Source organism: Nipponia nippon, unplaced genomic scaffold, assembly GCF_047370975.1.
Source record: "Nipponia nippon isolate SJK-2023a ecotype South Korea unplaced genomic scaffold, ASM4737097v1 scaffold_38, whole genome shotgun sequence".
Lineage (NCBI taxonomy): Eukaryota > Metazoa > Chordata > Aves > Pelecaniformes > Threskiornithidae > Nipponia > Nipponia nippon.
Window position 1 is genome coordinate 1,839,778 of NW_028262356.1, and position 15,533 is coordinate 1,855,310.

Consider the following 15,533-nt stretch of genomic DNA (forward strand, 5'->3'; position numbering starts at 1 on the left):
CCAAGCGCACGCCAAGCCCACGCCAAGCCCACGCCAAGCACATGCTAAGGACACGCCACATACGCCCCACGCACACGCCAAGCCCACACCAAGCCCACGCCAAGCACACGCCACGCACACGCCAAGCCCACGTCCCACGCGCCAAGCCCACGCCAAACCCATGCCAAGCACACGCCAAGCACATGCCAAGGACACACCAAACACGCGCCAAGCCCACGCCACGCACACCAAAGCCATGCCAAGCACACGCCATGCACACACCAAGCCCCCCACCGGGCACACGCCACCCACACGCCACGCACACGCCAAGCCCACACCAAAGCCATGCCAAGCACATGCCAAGCACACGCCAAGCCAAGCCCACGCCGTGCACACGCCAGGCACACGCCAGGCACACACCAAGCCTGCGCCAGGCACACGCTGAGCACACGCCAGGCACACGCCAAACCCACGCCACGCACACGCCACGCACACGCCAAGCACACGCCAAGCACACGCCTGCACCCCGCCACACACACCTGCACGCGCCAAACCCACGCCAAGCCCATGCCGCGCGCACGCCAAGCGCACGCCGCGCGCACGCCAAGCGCGCACCGAGCACACGCCAAGCGCACGCCAAGCGCGCGCCGAGCACCCGCCAGGCGCACGCCAAGCACGCACCAAGCGCACGCCGAGCGCGCGCCTGCACCCGCCTGCACCCGCCAGGCGCGCGCCGCGCGCACGCCGAGCACACGCCAAGCGCACGCCAAGCGCACGCCAAGCGCACGCCTGCACCCGCCGAGCCCCGCGGCAGAGAGGCGCCGGCTGGAAACACCGTGATGGATTTTATTAAAATAGGAAAGTGTCGGCCGCGGCGAATTAAAAAATCCCCCCGCGGGCCCAGAAACGCCCCCGGGGCCGCCCCTCCCCCCCCGGCCCCCCCGCCCCCCCTCCCCGCCCCGGGAGAGGGGGAGGGGCCGGGGGGGGAGGGGCGGCGGGGGGGGGCCGCAAGCAAGCGAGAGCGCGGGGGGGGGGGGGGAGGGGGCGGGGGGCGGAGGGCGCACGAGGCCGCGTGTTGCACGAGGCCCCGCGGCGCACGAGGGCCGTCGCGTCTGTGTCTCTCGCACGTCCTCTCCTCGTGGGGGTCCGGAGCGGGAGGGGGAGGGGGGGGTGCGCAGCCGTCGCACGAGGCCCCGTGTCGCATGAGGCCGCCGTCGCACGAAGCCGCCATGGCACGAAGCTGCCGTCGCACGAGGCCCCGTGTCGCACGAGGCCGCCGTCGCACGAGGCCGGGCGTTGCACGAGGCCGCCATCGCACGAAGCCGCCATGGCACGAAGCTGCCGTCGCACGAGGCCCCGTGTCGCACGAGGCCGCCGTCGCACGAAGCCGCCATGGCACGAAGCTGCCGTCGCACGAGGCCCCGTGTCGCACGAGGCCGCCGTCGCACGAGGCCGGGCGTTGCACGAGGATGCGTGCTGCACGGGGCCGCGCTTCGCGCGGGGGATTGTATTGCGTGAAGTTGTGCGTTGCACGAGGCCGCCGTTGCACAAGCCCCGTGCATCGCACGAGGACTCCACAGCGGAAGGCCGTGCAGCGCGCAAATGCACGACTGCACGAGGCCGTGCAGCGCACGAGTCGGCCCTTGCAGAAGGCCGTGCATCGCACAAGGCCGTGCATCGCACGAGTCCTTCATTGCAAAACACCGTGCCTCGCACAAGCCCCTCGTTGCACGAGCCCCTGCATTGCACGATGCTGTGCATTGCACCGCTCCTCCGCTGCAAAACACTGTGCGTGGCACAACACCCGCGTTGCACGACCCCGTGCACTGCGCGACCCCGTGCATTGCACAAGCCCTTCATTGCACGAGGCCGTGCATTGCACAAGTCCTCTGTTGCAAAACACCGTGCATCGCACGACCCCGTGCATCGCACAAGTCCTTCTCTGCAAAAGGCCGTGCGTCGCACAAGTCCCTCGTTGCACAACGCTGCGCTTTGCACGACGCCGTGCATTGCACAAGTCCTTCGCTGCAAAGCACCGTGCATCGCATGATGCCGCGCGTCGCACAAGTCCTTCATTGCACAACACCGTGCGTCGCACGAGTCCTTCATTGCACGACGGCGTGCATTGCACCCCGCCGCGCTTGGCTGCAAAACGCCGTGCATCGCACACCGCCGTGCATCGCACACCACCGTGCATCGCACGAGTCCTTCATTGCACACCACCGTGCATCGCGCGAACCCCCTCCCTGCAAACCACCGTGCGTCGCACGACCCCGTGCACGGCACAAGTCCTTCATTGCACAACACCGTGCGTCGCACGCCGCTGTGCTCTGCTGCAAAGTGCGTGGCACCAGTCCGTCATCGCACGACCCCGTGCATCGCACGACGCCGTGCACCGCACGAGTCCTTCGCTGCAAAGCACCGTGCATTGCACGATGCCGCGCGTCGCGCAAGTCCCTCACTGCACGACACCGCGCGTCGCGCGAGTCCTTCCTTGCACGACGGCGTGCATTGCACCCCGCCGCGCTTGGCTGCAAAATGCCGTGCATTGCACGATGCCATGTGTTGCACAAGTCCTTCTTTGCACGACGGCGTGCATTGCACCCCGCCGCGCTTGGCTGCAAAACGCCGTGCTCTGCTGCAAAACGCCGTGCGTTGCACGACCGCGTGTGTTGCACAAATCCTTCATCGCACGATGGCGTGCGTTGCACCCCGCCGCGCTTGGCTGCAAAACGCCGCGCTCGGCTGCAAAACGCCGTGCACCGCGCGACGCCGTGCGTCGTGCAACGCCGTGCGCCGCGCCAGTCCTTCCTTGCACGACGGCGTGCGCTGCGCCCCGCCGCGCTTGGCTGCAAAACGCCGTGCATTGCACGCCGCCGTGCGCCGCGCCAGTCCTTCCTTGCACGACGGCGTGCGCTGCGCCCCGCCGCGCTTGGCCGCGCAACGCCGCGCTCCGCTGCAAAACGCCGTGCGGCGCACGCCGCCGTGCGCCGCACGAGTCCTTCGGTGCACAAGCCCGTGGCGCCCGGCATCCCTCGTCGCACGCCGCCGCGCGGCACACGAGTCCCTCGCTGCAAAAGCCCCCCACCCCCCCCAAAAAACCCTCCCCTCCCCCCCACCCCCGTCGCCGCCGCAGTGGGGCGACGGCGGCTGCGTTGGGGGGCTGGGGGGGGTGGGGGAGGGGAGGGTCCCCCCCAGGCGGGGGTGGGGGGAGGGGTCAGATCTGGGTCTCCTGCACGTTCTCCTTGGAGGGGCTCTTGAAGAGCAGGGGTTCGTGCACCGAGTTGAGCAGCGGGTTCTTGCCGCAGCCCAGCGCCGCGCCGCTGTTGCCGTAATGGGCGGCGAAGGCGGCGTAACGGTCGAGGTGATCGCGCTCCAACGCCGGCAGCGCCAAGCGGTTGTCCCCGCCGCCGCCGCCGCCGCCGCCGCCGCCGCTTCCACCGCCGGTGCCGCCCGCCAGCTCGTCCTCCACGTTGACGATCTCGACGGCGCGCGCCGGGCCGCCGCGGTGCTTGTGGCGTTGGTGTTGCTTGCGGAGCTTGTAGAAGGCCACCAACATGACGGCCGCCATGAAGGTGATGGCCACGAAGCAACCGATGATGATCTTGGTGGTCTTCAAGACGTCATCCAAATCCTGCAACCCCCCGCCCGCCCCCGCCGCCACCGCCGTGATGGGGACGGTGAAGGGTTTACCGGTAGCGCGGGTAGCCGGCGCCGCCGTCGAACCGCCGGCGGCTTCCCAACCGGCGGTGGGCGCCGGGGCGGTTTGCGGAGCCGGTTCCTCGCCGCCGGCGTCGGTGGTTTCCACCGTGACGGTGGTGAAGTAGGTGTAACCGGTAGCGGCGGCGGCGGCGGCGGCGGCGGCGGCGGCATCGGCGGCCGAGACGTTGAGCGTGGCGGAGGCGGTGGTGTTCCCGGCGGCGTTGGTGACCATGCAGGTGTACTGCCCCGTGTCCTGCACGGTGACGTTGGTGAAGTTGAGCGTGCCGTCGTGGAGGACGGAGATCCTCACCCGGTAAGAACCGTGCGTCATCAACGTCCCGTTGGGCGTCAACCAGTTGACCGAAGTCATGGCGGTGCCCGTTCGGCACTTGAGTTCGGCCGCCATCCCTTCGGTGACGTTGAGGTCGGCGGGGGGTTCGACGATGACGGGGGCGTAGCAGGTGAAGTGCCCGGGTTCCAGCTCGCCCAGGTAACGCCCGCGTAACGCCGGCGGCGCGTGGCAACGGGCGCAACAACTGGTGTTGCTGGGCACCGTCTCCCTCAACCACCAACTCAACCAAAGGACGTCGCAGTCGCAGCGCCAAGGGTTGTGGTGGAGGTGGACCCGCTCCAGGCGGTGCAAGGGGGCGAAGAGGTCGTGGGGCAGCGAGGCCAGCTCGTTATGGGCCAAATTCAGCTCTTCCAAAGCTTTGAGGTCATCGAAGGCGTTCCGTTCCACCGCCGCCACCCGGGCGTGCATCAACCACAGCTTCCTCAAGCTGCCCAAACCCTGGAAGGAACCGGGTCGGACGCGCCCCAACCGATTCCCCGAAAGCTCCAGTTCTTCCAACCGTACCAAAGCCGTCAAATTGGGGATCTCCTTCAGGTTGCACATCCCCAAGTTCAAGTAACGAAGGTTGACCAAGCCTTCGAAGGCGGCCTCCGAGATGTACTCCAGGCGCTTGAGCTCGCCCAGGTCCAGGCGCCGGAGGGAGGGGACGCGGTTGAAGGCGTAGGAGGGGATGCTCTCGATGGGGTTGTTGCGCAACCAGAGCTCGCGCAGCTTGGAGAGGTACTCGAAGGCTTGGGTGGGGACGGTGGTCAGGCGGTTGTCGAAGAGCTCCAAGGTGTTGAGGTTGGGGAGGCCGTTGAAGGCGCCCACCTCCACCTTGCGCACCAGGTTGCGGCTCAGCTGGAGGATCTCCAGGTGCCGGAGGTGTTTGAAGGTGTCGGTGCGGATCACCTGGATGTGGTTCTCCTGCAGGTTCAGGTAACGGGTGTTGACGGAGATGCTGGCCGGGACCTCCAGCAGCTCCCGGCGGGTGCAGATCACCCGACTCGCTTGGTTGCTGCAGGAACAAGCCGCCGGGCAGGAGGTCGGAGCCGCCGCCGGCGCCGCCGGGGCCAACAGCAGCAGCAGCAGCAGCAGCAACGCCGGCGGCGGCAGCGGCAGCGGCATCCTAACGGGCGCCGGTGCCGCCATGGCCAAGGGGCATCGTCCGGCTTCAGGGCCCCGGGTGGTGCTGCAAGGAGAGGGGAGAGGGGGGTTAGGAGGGTGCAGGGGGGGCGGCGGGAGGGTGCTGGTGCAGCGGGCGCGGGCGGCTCGGGGCAACCTGCGCCATGCAGGGGCAACGCGACGCGTCACGCGGGCGCGTGGGCGATGCCCTGCGGCCTGCAGGGGCGGCTCGGTGCAACCTGCACCGTGCGCAGGCAACGCAATGCATCGTGCATGCGCGTGGTCAGTGCTGTGCACAGGCAACGCAAGGCATCGTGCATGCACACGGTCAATGCAACACAGCGTGCAGGGGCAGCTCGGTGCAACCTGCACCGTGCGCAGGCAACGCAAGGCATCGTGCATGCGCGTGGTCAATGCCGTGCACCGTGCAGGGGCTGCTCGGTGCAATTTGCGCCATGCGCAGGCAACGGAATGCATCGTGCATGCGCATGCTCAATGCCGTGCATGGGCAAAGCAATGCATCGTGCATGTGCATGGTCAGTGCAATGCACCGTGCAGGGGCAGCTCGGTGCAATTTGCACCATGCAGGGGCAACGCATCGTGCATGTGCACGGTCAACGCGGTGCAAGAGGCGGGGGCAGTTTGGTGCAGCGTGCACCATGCACGGGCAAAAAAAAAAATGCACTGTGCACATGCACAGTCAATGTGGTGCACCAGGAACGGGCAGCTCAGTGCAATATGCACCACGCACGGGCAATAAAATGCATCGTGCACGTGTGCAATCAAGGCAACGCACCGTGCAGGGGCAGTTTGGTGCTGCACGCACCGTGCACGAGCACAAAAAAATGCACTGCGCAAGTGCATGGTCAATGCAATGCAGCGTGCAAGGGCAGCTCGGGGCAAATATTCACCGTGCATGGGCAATGCAACGCATCGTGCACGTGCGCCAGCAATGCAACGCTCCGTGCAAAAAATGCCTCGTGCACGTGCATGGGCAATGTGGTGCACCGGGCACGGGCAGCTCGGTGCAATGTGCAGCGTGCGGGGCAACGCAGTGCATCCTGCATGTGCACGGGCTACGCCATGCACCGTGCAGGGACAGTTTGGTGCAGCATGCACCGTGCATGGGCAAAAAAATGCATTGCGCATGCGCACCAGCAATGCGTTGCACCGTGCACAGGTAGCCCGGGGCATAGTGCATCATGCATGGGCCGTGCAACGTGTTGCACGTGTGCATGGTCAATGCGACGCAGCGTGCAAGGGCAGCTCCACGCGATGTGGACCATGCACCGCCACCTCGGTGCAATATGCACCGTGCACGGGGCGTGCAATGCACGCTGCGTGTGCACTGTTGATGCAATGCAGTTTGCACGGGTCGCGCAACGCACGCTGTGCGTGCAAGGTCACTGCAAGCGACGCGCCGTGCGCGTGCGATGCAATGCACCGGGCCGTGCAATGCACAAGGCGTTGGCATGGGTGCCGCGATGCAGCGTGCGCAACCACATCGGTGCAACGTGCACACTTGGACCACGCATCCATGCCTGGTGCAAGCACCCGTGAGCCGCGTGCTGCACCGTGCGCGGCTGCAACCACCGCCCCCTCCTCGTGCCCCCCCCGACTCCCCCGGGAGCGGCCTTGCACACGCGTGTGCGTGCACATCCCTGCAAACATCTCCTTGCACACTCGCGCTCGCATCCTGACACACATCCCTGGGCGCGCTCAGGCCTGCATTCGGGCGCTTGCACACACGTGACCGTACAACGACGCACATGCCTGCTTGCACACCCATCCTTGCACACCCAGGCTCCCGCACGCTCGTGTGCATCCCATCCGGACACACGCACACACGCATCCATGTGCAAGCACACACGCATGCGCAGCGCCATCGCAGCGCACCCCCACACGTGCACACACGTGTGCGCAACGCCGTGGCTGCCGGCGCCCGTGTGCACGTGAACACGCGTGTGCAACCCCATCCCTGTGCACGCCCCTGTGCACACACACACGTGTGCACAACCCCATCCTAGCAGCAGGTGCACACACGCGTGCAACCCCGTCCCTGCACGCAGCCCTGTGCGTGCACACGCATGTGCAACCCTGTCCCTGCACACAGCCCTGTGCACACACGCGTGTGCACCCCCGTCCCTGCACGCCCCCATGTGCACGCACACACATGCACAACACCATCCCTGCAGCAGGTGTGCACCACTCCCAGTGCATGCACACGCGTGTGCAACCCCATCCCTGCACACACTTGCATGCACACGCGTGTGCAACTAACCCTGCACACCCCCACGTGCATGCACACGTGTGCAATTCCATCCCTGCACACACTTGCATGCACACGCGTGTGCACCCTATCTCAGCACACCTCCACGTGCATGCACACACGTGTGCACCCCATCCTTGCACACACACGCGTGTGCACACTATCCCAGCACGCACACCTGCACGCACACGCATGTGCACCCCCATCCCTGCACACACTTGCATGCACACGCGTGTGCACCCCATCCCTGCACCCCCCCCACGTGCACACACACGCGTGTGCACCCCATCCCTGCACGCACACGCGTGTGCACCCCCGTCCCTGCACACCCCCACGTGCACGCACCTGTGCAACCGCATCCCCGCGCCCCCCCACGTGCAGGCACACGCGTGTGCACCCCCCTCCCCCACCCCCCACGCGCACGCACCCCCGTCCCTGCCCGCACACGCGCGTGCGCCCCCCACCCCCGTGCACGCGCGGCCCCATCCCGCCGCAGGTGCGCGCACACGCGTGTGCGCCCCCTCCCCCCCCGTGCACGCACACGCGTGTGCACGCGCACACACACACCCCCCCCCACGCCACCACCCATGGGTGCCCCCCGCGCCCGCCCCGGCCTACCCCGCACCCCCGGCCTGCTCGGCCGCGCAGCCTTCCTCCTCCTCCTCCTCCTCCTCCTCCTCCTCCTCCTCCTCCTCCTCCTCCTCCTCCTCCTCCTCCTCCTCCTCCCCCTCCCCCCGCTCCTTCCTGCCCCCCCCCTTCCTGGACCCCCCTTTCCCCTTCCTGCCCCCCCCCCCCCCGCCCGGCTGCAGCCCCCTCCCCCCTTCCCATCCCCCACCCCGCTCGCCTCCGCCCGCCGCCGCGCGCCTGCCAGCCGCTGCCTGCACCCCTGCCTGCACCCCCCCACCCCCTGCCTGCACCCCTGCCTGCACCCCCACCCCCTGCCTGCACCCCTGCCTGCACCCCTGCCGCATCGCTCCCCTCTTCTTCCACCCCCTCCCCCCACCCCATCTTTGCAGCCCTTTCCCGCACCCCATTTCCCCCTCCCCCCTTGCTCCCCCGCACCCCAACGTGCTGCACCCCCTCCTTGCACCCCCTCCTTGCACCCCTCCTTGCACCCCCTCATTGCACCCCCTTATTGCACCCCGCCTTGCACCCCAACTTGCATCGCTCTTTCACCCCCTCCTTGCACCCCTTTTTGCACCCTCCCTCCTCGCACCCCCTGCACCCCATTTCCCCCTCCCCTCCGTGCACCCCCTCTTCCCGCACCCCGTCCTTGCACCCCCCTTGCACCCCCTTATTCCACTCCCCCTCCTTGCACCCCTCTTCCTGCACCCCAACTTGCTGCACGCTTTCTTGCACCCCCTCCTTGCACCCCCTTATTGCACCCCATCCTTGCACCCCCTTATTGCACCCCCTCCTTGCACCCCCTCCTTGCACCCCCTCTTCTTGCAGCCCTTCTTCTTGCACCCCCTTATTGCACCCCATCCTTGCACCCCGTCCTTGCACCCCCTTATTGCACCCCCTCTTCTTGCACCCCCTCCTTGCACCCCATTATTGCACCTGCCTTGCACCCCCTCCTTGCACCCCATTATTGCACCCCCTCTTCTTGCACCCCCTCCTTGCACCCCCTTATTGCACCCCCTTATTGCACCCCCTCTTCTTGCACCCCCTTATTGCACCCCCTCCTTGCACCCCCTCTTCTTGCACCCCCTCTTCTTGCAGCCCTTATTGCACCCCCTCATTGCACCCCCTCCTTGCACCCCCTCCTTGCACCCCCTTATTGCACCCCCTCCTTGCACCCCCTCCTTGCACCCCCCTCGCACCCCAACTCGCCCCCCCCTTTCCCAGCACACGGCGGTGCAGCCCCCGCCGCCCCCGCGCCGCCGCCGCCCGCCCCGGCCCCCCGACACCGCGGGGGGACCCCGAGACCGCAGGGGGGACCCCCACATTGCACGGGCCCCCCCCCCCCCCCACATTGCACAGAGCCCCCCCAGACTGCACAGGGCCCCCCCACATTGCACGGGGCCCCCCAACACTGCAGGGGGCCCCCCTGCAGGCGTGCAAGGCCGTGCAAGGGTGGTTGCACCAGCAGGGCGTGCATGGGGAGCGTGCAAGGCTGCTTGCACCAGCAGGGCGTGCACAAGGAGCGTGCAAGGCCATGCAAGGTCCTGCAAGGGTGCTTGCACCAGCAGGGCGTGCACGGGGAGCGTGCAAGGCTGCTTGCACCAGTAGCTTGTGCACTGGAGGTGTGCAAGGCCATGCAAGGGTGGTTGCACCAGGACAGTGTGCACCGGGGAGCGTGCAAGGCCATGCAAGGCTGTGCAAGGGTGTTTGCACCAGCAGGGTGTGCACGGGGAGCGTGCAAGGCTGCGTGCACCAGCAGGGCGTGCACGAGGAGCGTGCAAGGCCATGCAAGGTCCTGCAAGGGTGCTTGCACCAGCAGGGCGTGCACGGAGAGCGTGCAAGGCTGCTTGCACCAGCAGGGTGTGCATGGGGAGCGTGCAAGGCCATGCAAGGTCCTGCAAGGGTGCTTGCACCAGCAGGGTGTGCATGGGGAGCGTGCAAGGCCATGCAAGGTCCTGCAAGGGTGCTTGCACCAGCAGGGTGTGCATGGGGAGCGTGCAAGGCTGCTTGCACCAGCAGGGCGTGCACGAGGAGCGTGCAAGGCCATGCAAGGTCCTGCAAGGGTGCTTGCACCAGCAGGGTGTGCATGGGGAGCGTGCAAGGCTGCTTGCACCAGCAGGGCGTGCACGAGGAGCGTGCAAGGCCATGCAAGGTCCTGCAAGGGTGCTTGCACCAGCAGAGCGTGCACGGGGAGCGTGCAAGGCCATGCAAGGCCGTGCAAGGGTGCTTGCACCAGCAGGGCATGCACGGGGAGCATGCAAGGCTGCTTGCACCAGTAGCTTGTGCACTGGAGGTGTGCAAGGCCATGCAAGGGTGGTTGCACCAGGACAGCATGCATGGGGAGCGTGCAAGGCTGCTTGCACCAGTAGCTTGTGCATGGGGAGCGTGCAAGGCCGTGCAAGGGTGGTTGCACCAGGATGGTGTGCATGGGGAGCGTGCAAGGCTGCTTGCACAGGCAGCTTGTGCACAAGAGGCGTGCAAAGCCTTGCACGGCTGGTTGCACCAGCAGGGCGTGCACAGGGAGCGTGCAAGGTGGGCTGTGGGTGCCCGGGGAGTGTGCGAGGCCGTGCAAGGGGCACGAGGACAGCGAAGGGCCCCACCCGCGTGTCCCCAGGGCCACCCCGAGGGCCACCGCGCACGTGGGCCCCGTGCATGAGCGCGGGTGTGCACACCCCCCCCTTGTGCGCACACCCCCCTCGTGCACACGCACACACACGTGCACACGCACCCCCTCGTGCACATGCGCACACGCACACACACGTGCACACGCACCCCCTCGTGCACACACACACGCACGCACACACACATGCACACGCACCCCCTCGTGCGCACACACACGTGCACACACCCTCCCTCGTGCGCACACACATGCGTGCACACACACGTGCACGCGCACACACACGTGCACACGCATCCCCTCGTGCACACACACACGCGCACACACACGTGCGCACGCACCCCCTCGTGCACATGCGCGCGCGCACACACGCGCACACACCCCTCGTGCGCGCACACACGTGCACACCCCCCATGCACACGCACACACACATGCACACACATGCACACGCACACACGTGCACACACACCCCTCGTGCACACGCACACATGCACACACACACCCCTCGTGCACATGCACACATGTGCACACGCACCCCCTCGTGCACACGCACACACGTGCACACGCACACACATGCACACGCACACACGTGCACACACACCCCTCGTGCACACGCACACATGCACACACACACCCCTCGTGCACACGCACACATGTGCACACGCACCCCCTCGTGCACACGCACACACGTGCACACACACCCCTCGTGCACACGCACACATGTGCACACGCACCCCCTCGTGCACACGCACACACGTGCACACGCACACACATGCACACGCACACACGTGCACACCCCCCCGTGCGCACGCACACACACACGTGCAGCCCACGTGTGCACCCTGGCTCGCACACACACGTGCACACGCACACCCCCCCCCCCCAACTGGGACCAGTTTGACTCCCCTGGAAGGAGACTGGGGGACCCTATAGACCCTATAGAGCCGGGGGAGCCCTATAGGCTGGGGGGCCCTATAGACCCTATAGAGCTGGGGGAGCCCTATAGGCTGGGGGGCCCTATAGACCCTATAGAGCTGGGGGAGCCCTATAGGCTGGGGGGCCCTATAGACCCTATAGAGCTGGGGAGCCCTATAGGCTGGGGGGGCCATAGATCCTATAGAGCCGGGGGAGCCCTATAGGCTGGGGGGCCCTATAGACCCTATAGAGCTGGGGGAGCCCTATAGGCTGGGGGGCCATAGATCCTATAGAGCCGGGGGAGCCCTATAAGCTGGGGGGCCCTATAGACCCTATAGAGCTGGGGGAGCCCTATAGGCTGGGGGGGACTATAGCCCCTATAGAGCCGGGGGAGCCCTATAGGCTGGGGGGATCCTATATAAGGCTTGGGGGGGGCGATAGGGTTGAGGGGGGCCTATAGCTATAGCTCCTATAGGGCCATGAGTGGAGGCCTTATCAGGCTGGGGGGGGCAATAAGGCCGGAGGGACCCTATAGCTCCTATGGGGTGGGGAGGGCTGGGGGGGGACCCCTATAGAACCCTATGGAGCCGGGAGGGGGGGGGGGGGCCCTATAGCCCCAGTGGGGCTACAGGGGACCCTGAGAGGGCTGGAGGGGTCCCTATAGCCTTTAGGGGGCCGGGAAGGGGCTGGGGGCGCAGGGTGCCCCCCAATAGTTCCTATAGGGCCCATAGTCCCTATAGGGCCATGCAGAACCAAGGCAGGGCCTCAATAGTCCCTATAGGGCCTGGGAACCCCTATAGCCCCTATGGGATGAAGCCCTATAGCCCCTATGGGGTCGGGGGCACCCTATAGGGCCAGGAGTGAGTTCCCTATAGCCCCTATTGACAGACCCTATAGGGCTGGAGAGGGGCCCCTATAACACCTATGGGGTGAGAGAGGCTGGGGGGGTCCCTTATAGCCTCTATGGGGGGGCCTATAGCTCCTATGGGGGTCCTAGCAGGGCTGGGGGTGCCCCTATAAGGCTGGGGGGGGGCTGGGAGGGGGGCCTATAGCACCTATGGGGTAAGAGAGGCTGGGGGGGTCCCTTATAGCCCCTGAGGGGTGGTGGGAACCCTGGCAGCACCTATAGCTCCTTTGCAGCCCGGGGGGGGGGGGATCCCGGCAGAGCCGGGGGAGGCCTATAGCCCCTATGGGGCTGGGGGGCACGGGAGTGCTCCTATAGACTCTATATGGCCGGAGAGATCGCGGGGGGAGGGGCTGGGAGGGACCCTATAGGCCCTATGGGGTGAGGGGGCTGGGGGGCAGCCTATAGAGCCGGGGGGGGCAGAGAGCCCCTATAGCCCCTATGGGGCCGCGGGGGGGCACGGGAGTGCTCCTATAGACTCTATATGGCCGGAGGGATCCCGGGGGGGCTGGGGGGGACCCTATAGGCTAAGGGAGGCTGGGGGGGGGGGGGGCAGAGAGCCCCTATAGGCCCTATGGAGCTGGGGGGGCCGCTACAGGATGGGGGGGCATCAGTCCCTATAGCCCCTATAGGGCTGGGGGAGATGCCGGGGGCTCCCCTATATCCCCTATGGGGTGGGGGGGCTCCTAGAGGGCCGGGGGGTCCCTATAGCCCCCTATAGCCCCTATAGCAGCTCGGGGGGGGGGGGGGGTCAGGCCTCGCCGCATCCCCCCGCCGCGTCGCCCCCCCCCCCCCGTCTCCACGGGCTCCCGTCGCCGCGGCAACCGTCACCATGGTGATGCGCATCCCCCCCCCCCCGGGGACCCCCGCCCCCCCCCCCCCCTCCCCCCCCCCCCATGGGGGTCCCCGGGGGGGGGGGCACCTCGGGAGGGGGGGACTGGGCTAGACTGGGCTATACTGGGGGGACTGAGCTACGCTGGGGGGATGGCGCAGGGGGACTGGTCTGTACTGGGGGAACTGGTCTATATGGGGGGGGGACTGGGCTATACTGGGGAGAATCAGAGAGGGGCTGGTCTGTACTGGGGGGACTGGCCTATACTGGGGGGGGGGAGGGGGCAACGGGCCTATACTGGGGGATGCAGGGGGCTACTGGCCTATACTGGGGGGACAGAGAGTGGGGACTGGTCTATACTGGGGGGACTGGTCTATACTGGAAGGGATGCAGAGGTGATGGCTCTGTACTGGGGGGGATGCGGGGGGGACGGCTCTATACTGGAAGGGATGCAGGGAGGACGCTGGTCTATACTGGGAGGGACGAACGGAGGGACTGGTCTGTACCGGGGGGATGCAGAGGGGATGACTGGTCTATACTGGGGGAGCCGTAGGGTGGGGACTGGTCTATACTGGGATGCCGGGAGGGATGCGGGGGGGGAACTGGTCTATACTGGGAGGGATGCGGGGGGGGACGGGTCTATACCGCGGGGGGGACTGGTCTATACTGGGGGGGGATGCAGGGGGGAGGAGGGGTCTATACTGGGGGGGGGGGGGGACTGGTCTATACTGGGAGGGATGGAGCGGGGGGGTCGGGTCCATGCCGGGAGGGACGCGGGGCGGGTCTATACTGGGGTTACTGGTCCGTACTGGGAGGGTCCCGCACTCACCGGGCCGGGCCGCAGCATCGCGCTCCGCGCCCGCCGCGCTCCAGCGGCCGCCGGGGCCCCGCGCCCCCGCCCCGTTCGGCTCCGCTCGGCTCCGCTCGGCTTCGTTCGGCTCCGCTTCGGGTCCGGTTCGGCTCCGCTTCGGGCCCGGTTCGGCTCCGGGCTCGGTTCAGGCTTTCGCGTTCGGGTTCCGTTCGGGTTCGGGTTCGGCTTCGCTTCGGCTCCGTTCGGCTCCGTTCGGCTCCGTTCGGCTCCGTTCGGCTCCGGCAGCAGCAGCGGCGGCGGCGCTGGATGGGCGGGGGGGGGGGGGAGCGGGGGGCGGGGTCAGGGATGGAGCGGGGGGACACGGGGGGGACACGGGGGGGACACGGACACGGGGGGACACGGGGGAGGGTGACACACCCAGCCCGGACCCCCCGCTGCGACCCCCTGTCCCCACAGACCCCTGTCCCCACGTCCCCACGTCCCCATGTCCCCACGTCCCTGTGTCCCTCTGTCCCCACACCCCAGTGCCACCCCGTCCCCACGTCCCCATGTCCCTCTGTCCCCGTGTCCCCATGTCCCCCCATCCCCGTGTCCCCCCATCCCCGCACCGTGTCCCCTTGTCCCGTGTCCCCATGTCTGTCCCCACATCCCCCTGTCGTGTCCCCACGGCCCCACAGCCCCCGTGGCCTCACATCCCGGTGTCCCCATGTCCCCATGTCCCCCATCCCCATGTCCCCATGTCCTCGTGTCCCATCCCCATGTCCCCATGTCCCATCTCCACGTCCCCACGTCCCCATGTCCCCTCCCGTGTCCCCCAACCTCCGTGTCCCCATGTCCTCATGTCCCCACATCCGTACGTCCCTGTGTCCCATCCCCGTGTCCCCGTGTCCCCCAATCTCCGTGTCCCCATGTCCCCACATCCCCGTGTCCCGTCCCCGTGTCCCCATGTCCCGTCCCCCTGTCCCTGTGTCCCCACATCCTCGTGTCCCCCTGTCCCCATGTCCCCATCTCCCATCCTCGTGTCCCCATGTCCTCGTGTCCTTGTGTCCCCACATCCCCAGCCCCACGTCCCCCCGTCCCCATGACCCTCCCCGTGTCCCCATGTCCCCATGTCCCCGTGTCCCACCCCTGTGTCCCATCCCTGTGTCCCCGTGTCCCGTCCCCGTGTCCCCATGTCCCATCCCCGTGTCCCATCCCCGTGTCCCCATGTCCCCACGTCCCCACGTCCCCATGTCCCCACGTCCCCACATCCCCACGTCCCCGTGTCCCACCCCTGTGTCCCATCCCTGTGTCCCCGTGTCCCGTCCCTGTGTCCCCATGTCCCATCCCCCTGTCCCATCCCCATGTCCCCATGTCCCCACGTCCCCACGTCCCCGTGTCCCACCCCTGTGTCCCATCCCCGTGTCCCTGTGTCCCATCCGTGT

General features: G+C 67.5%; 1 protein-coding gene across 2 annotated transcripts; it reads right to left on the reverse strand.

Moving 5' to 3' along the window:
* Positions 1-1,275: 1,275 nt before the first annotated feature.
* On the reverse strand, positions 1,276-14,284 carry LRRC4B (leucine rich repeat containing 4B). 2 transcript variants are annotated; one of them, XM_087773100.1, is made up of 2 exons: positions 14,128-14,284; positions 1,276-5,204 (listed from the first exon to the last, which is right to left on the reverse strand). In XM_087773100.1, the coding sequence occupies exon 2, from the start codon at positions 5,162-5,164 to the stop codon at positions 3,197-3,199; it is 1,968 nt and encodes a 655-aa protein (XP_087629226.1). In that variant the 5' UTR covers positions 5,165-5,204; positions 14,128-14,284; the 3' UTR covers positions 1,276-3,196. The 2 variants fall into 2 exon arrangements, with proteins under 2 accessions (XP_087629226.1, XP_087629227.1); XM_087773101.1 differs by lacking the exon at positions 14,128-14,284 and adding an exon at positions 8,025-8,048.
* Positions 14,285-15,533: the final 1,249 nt, after the last annotated feature.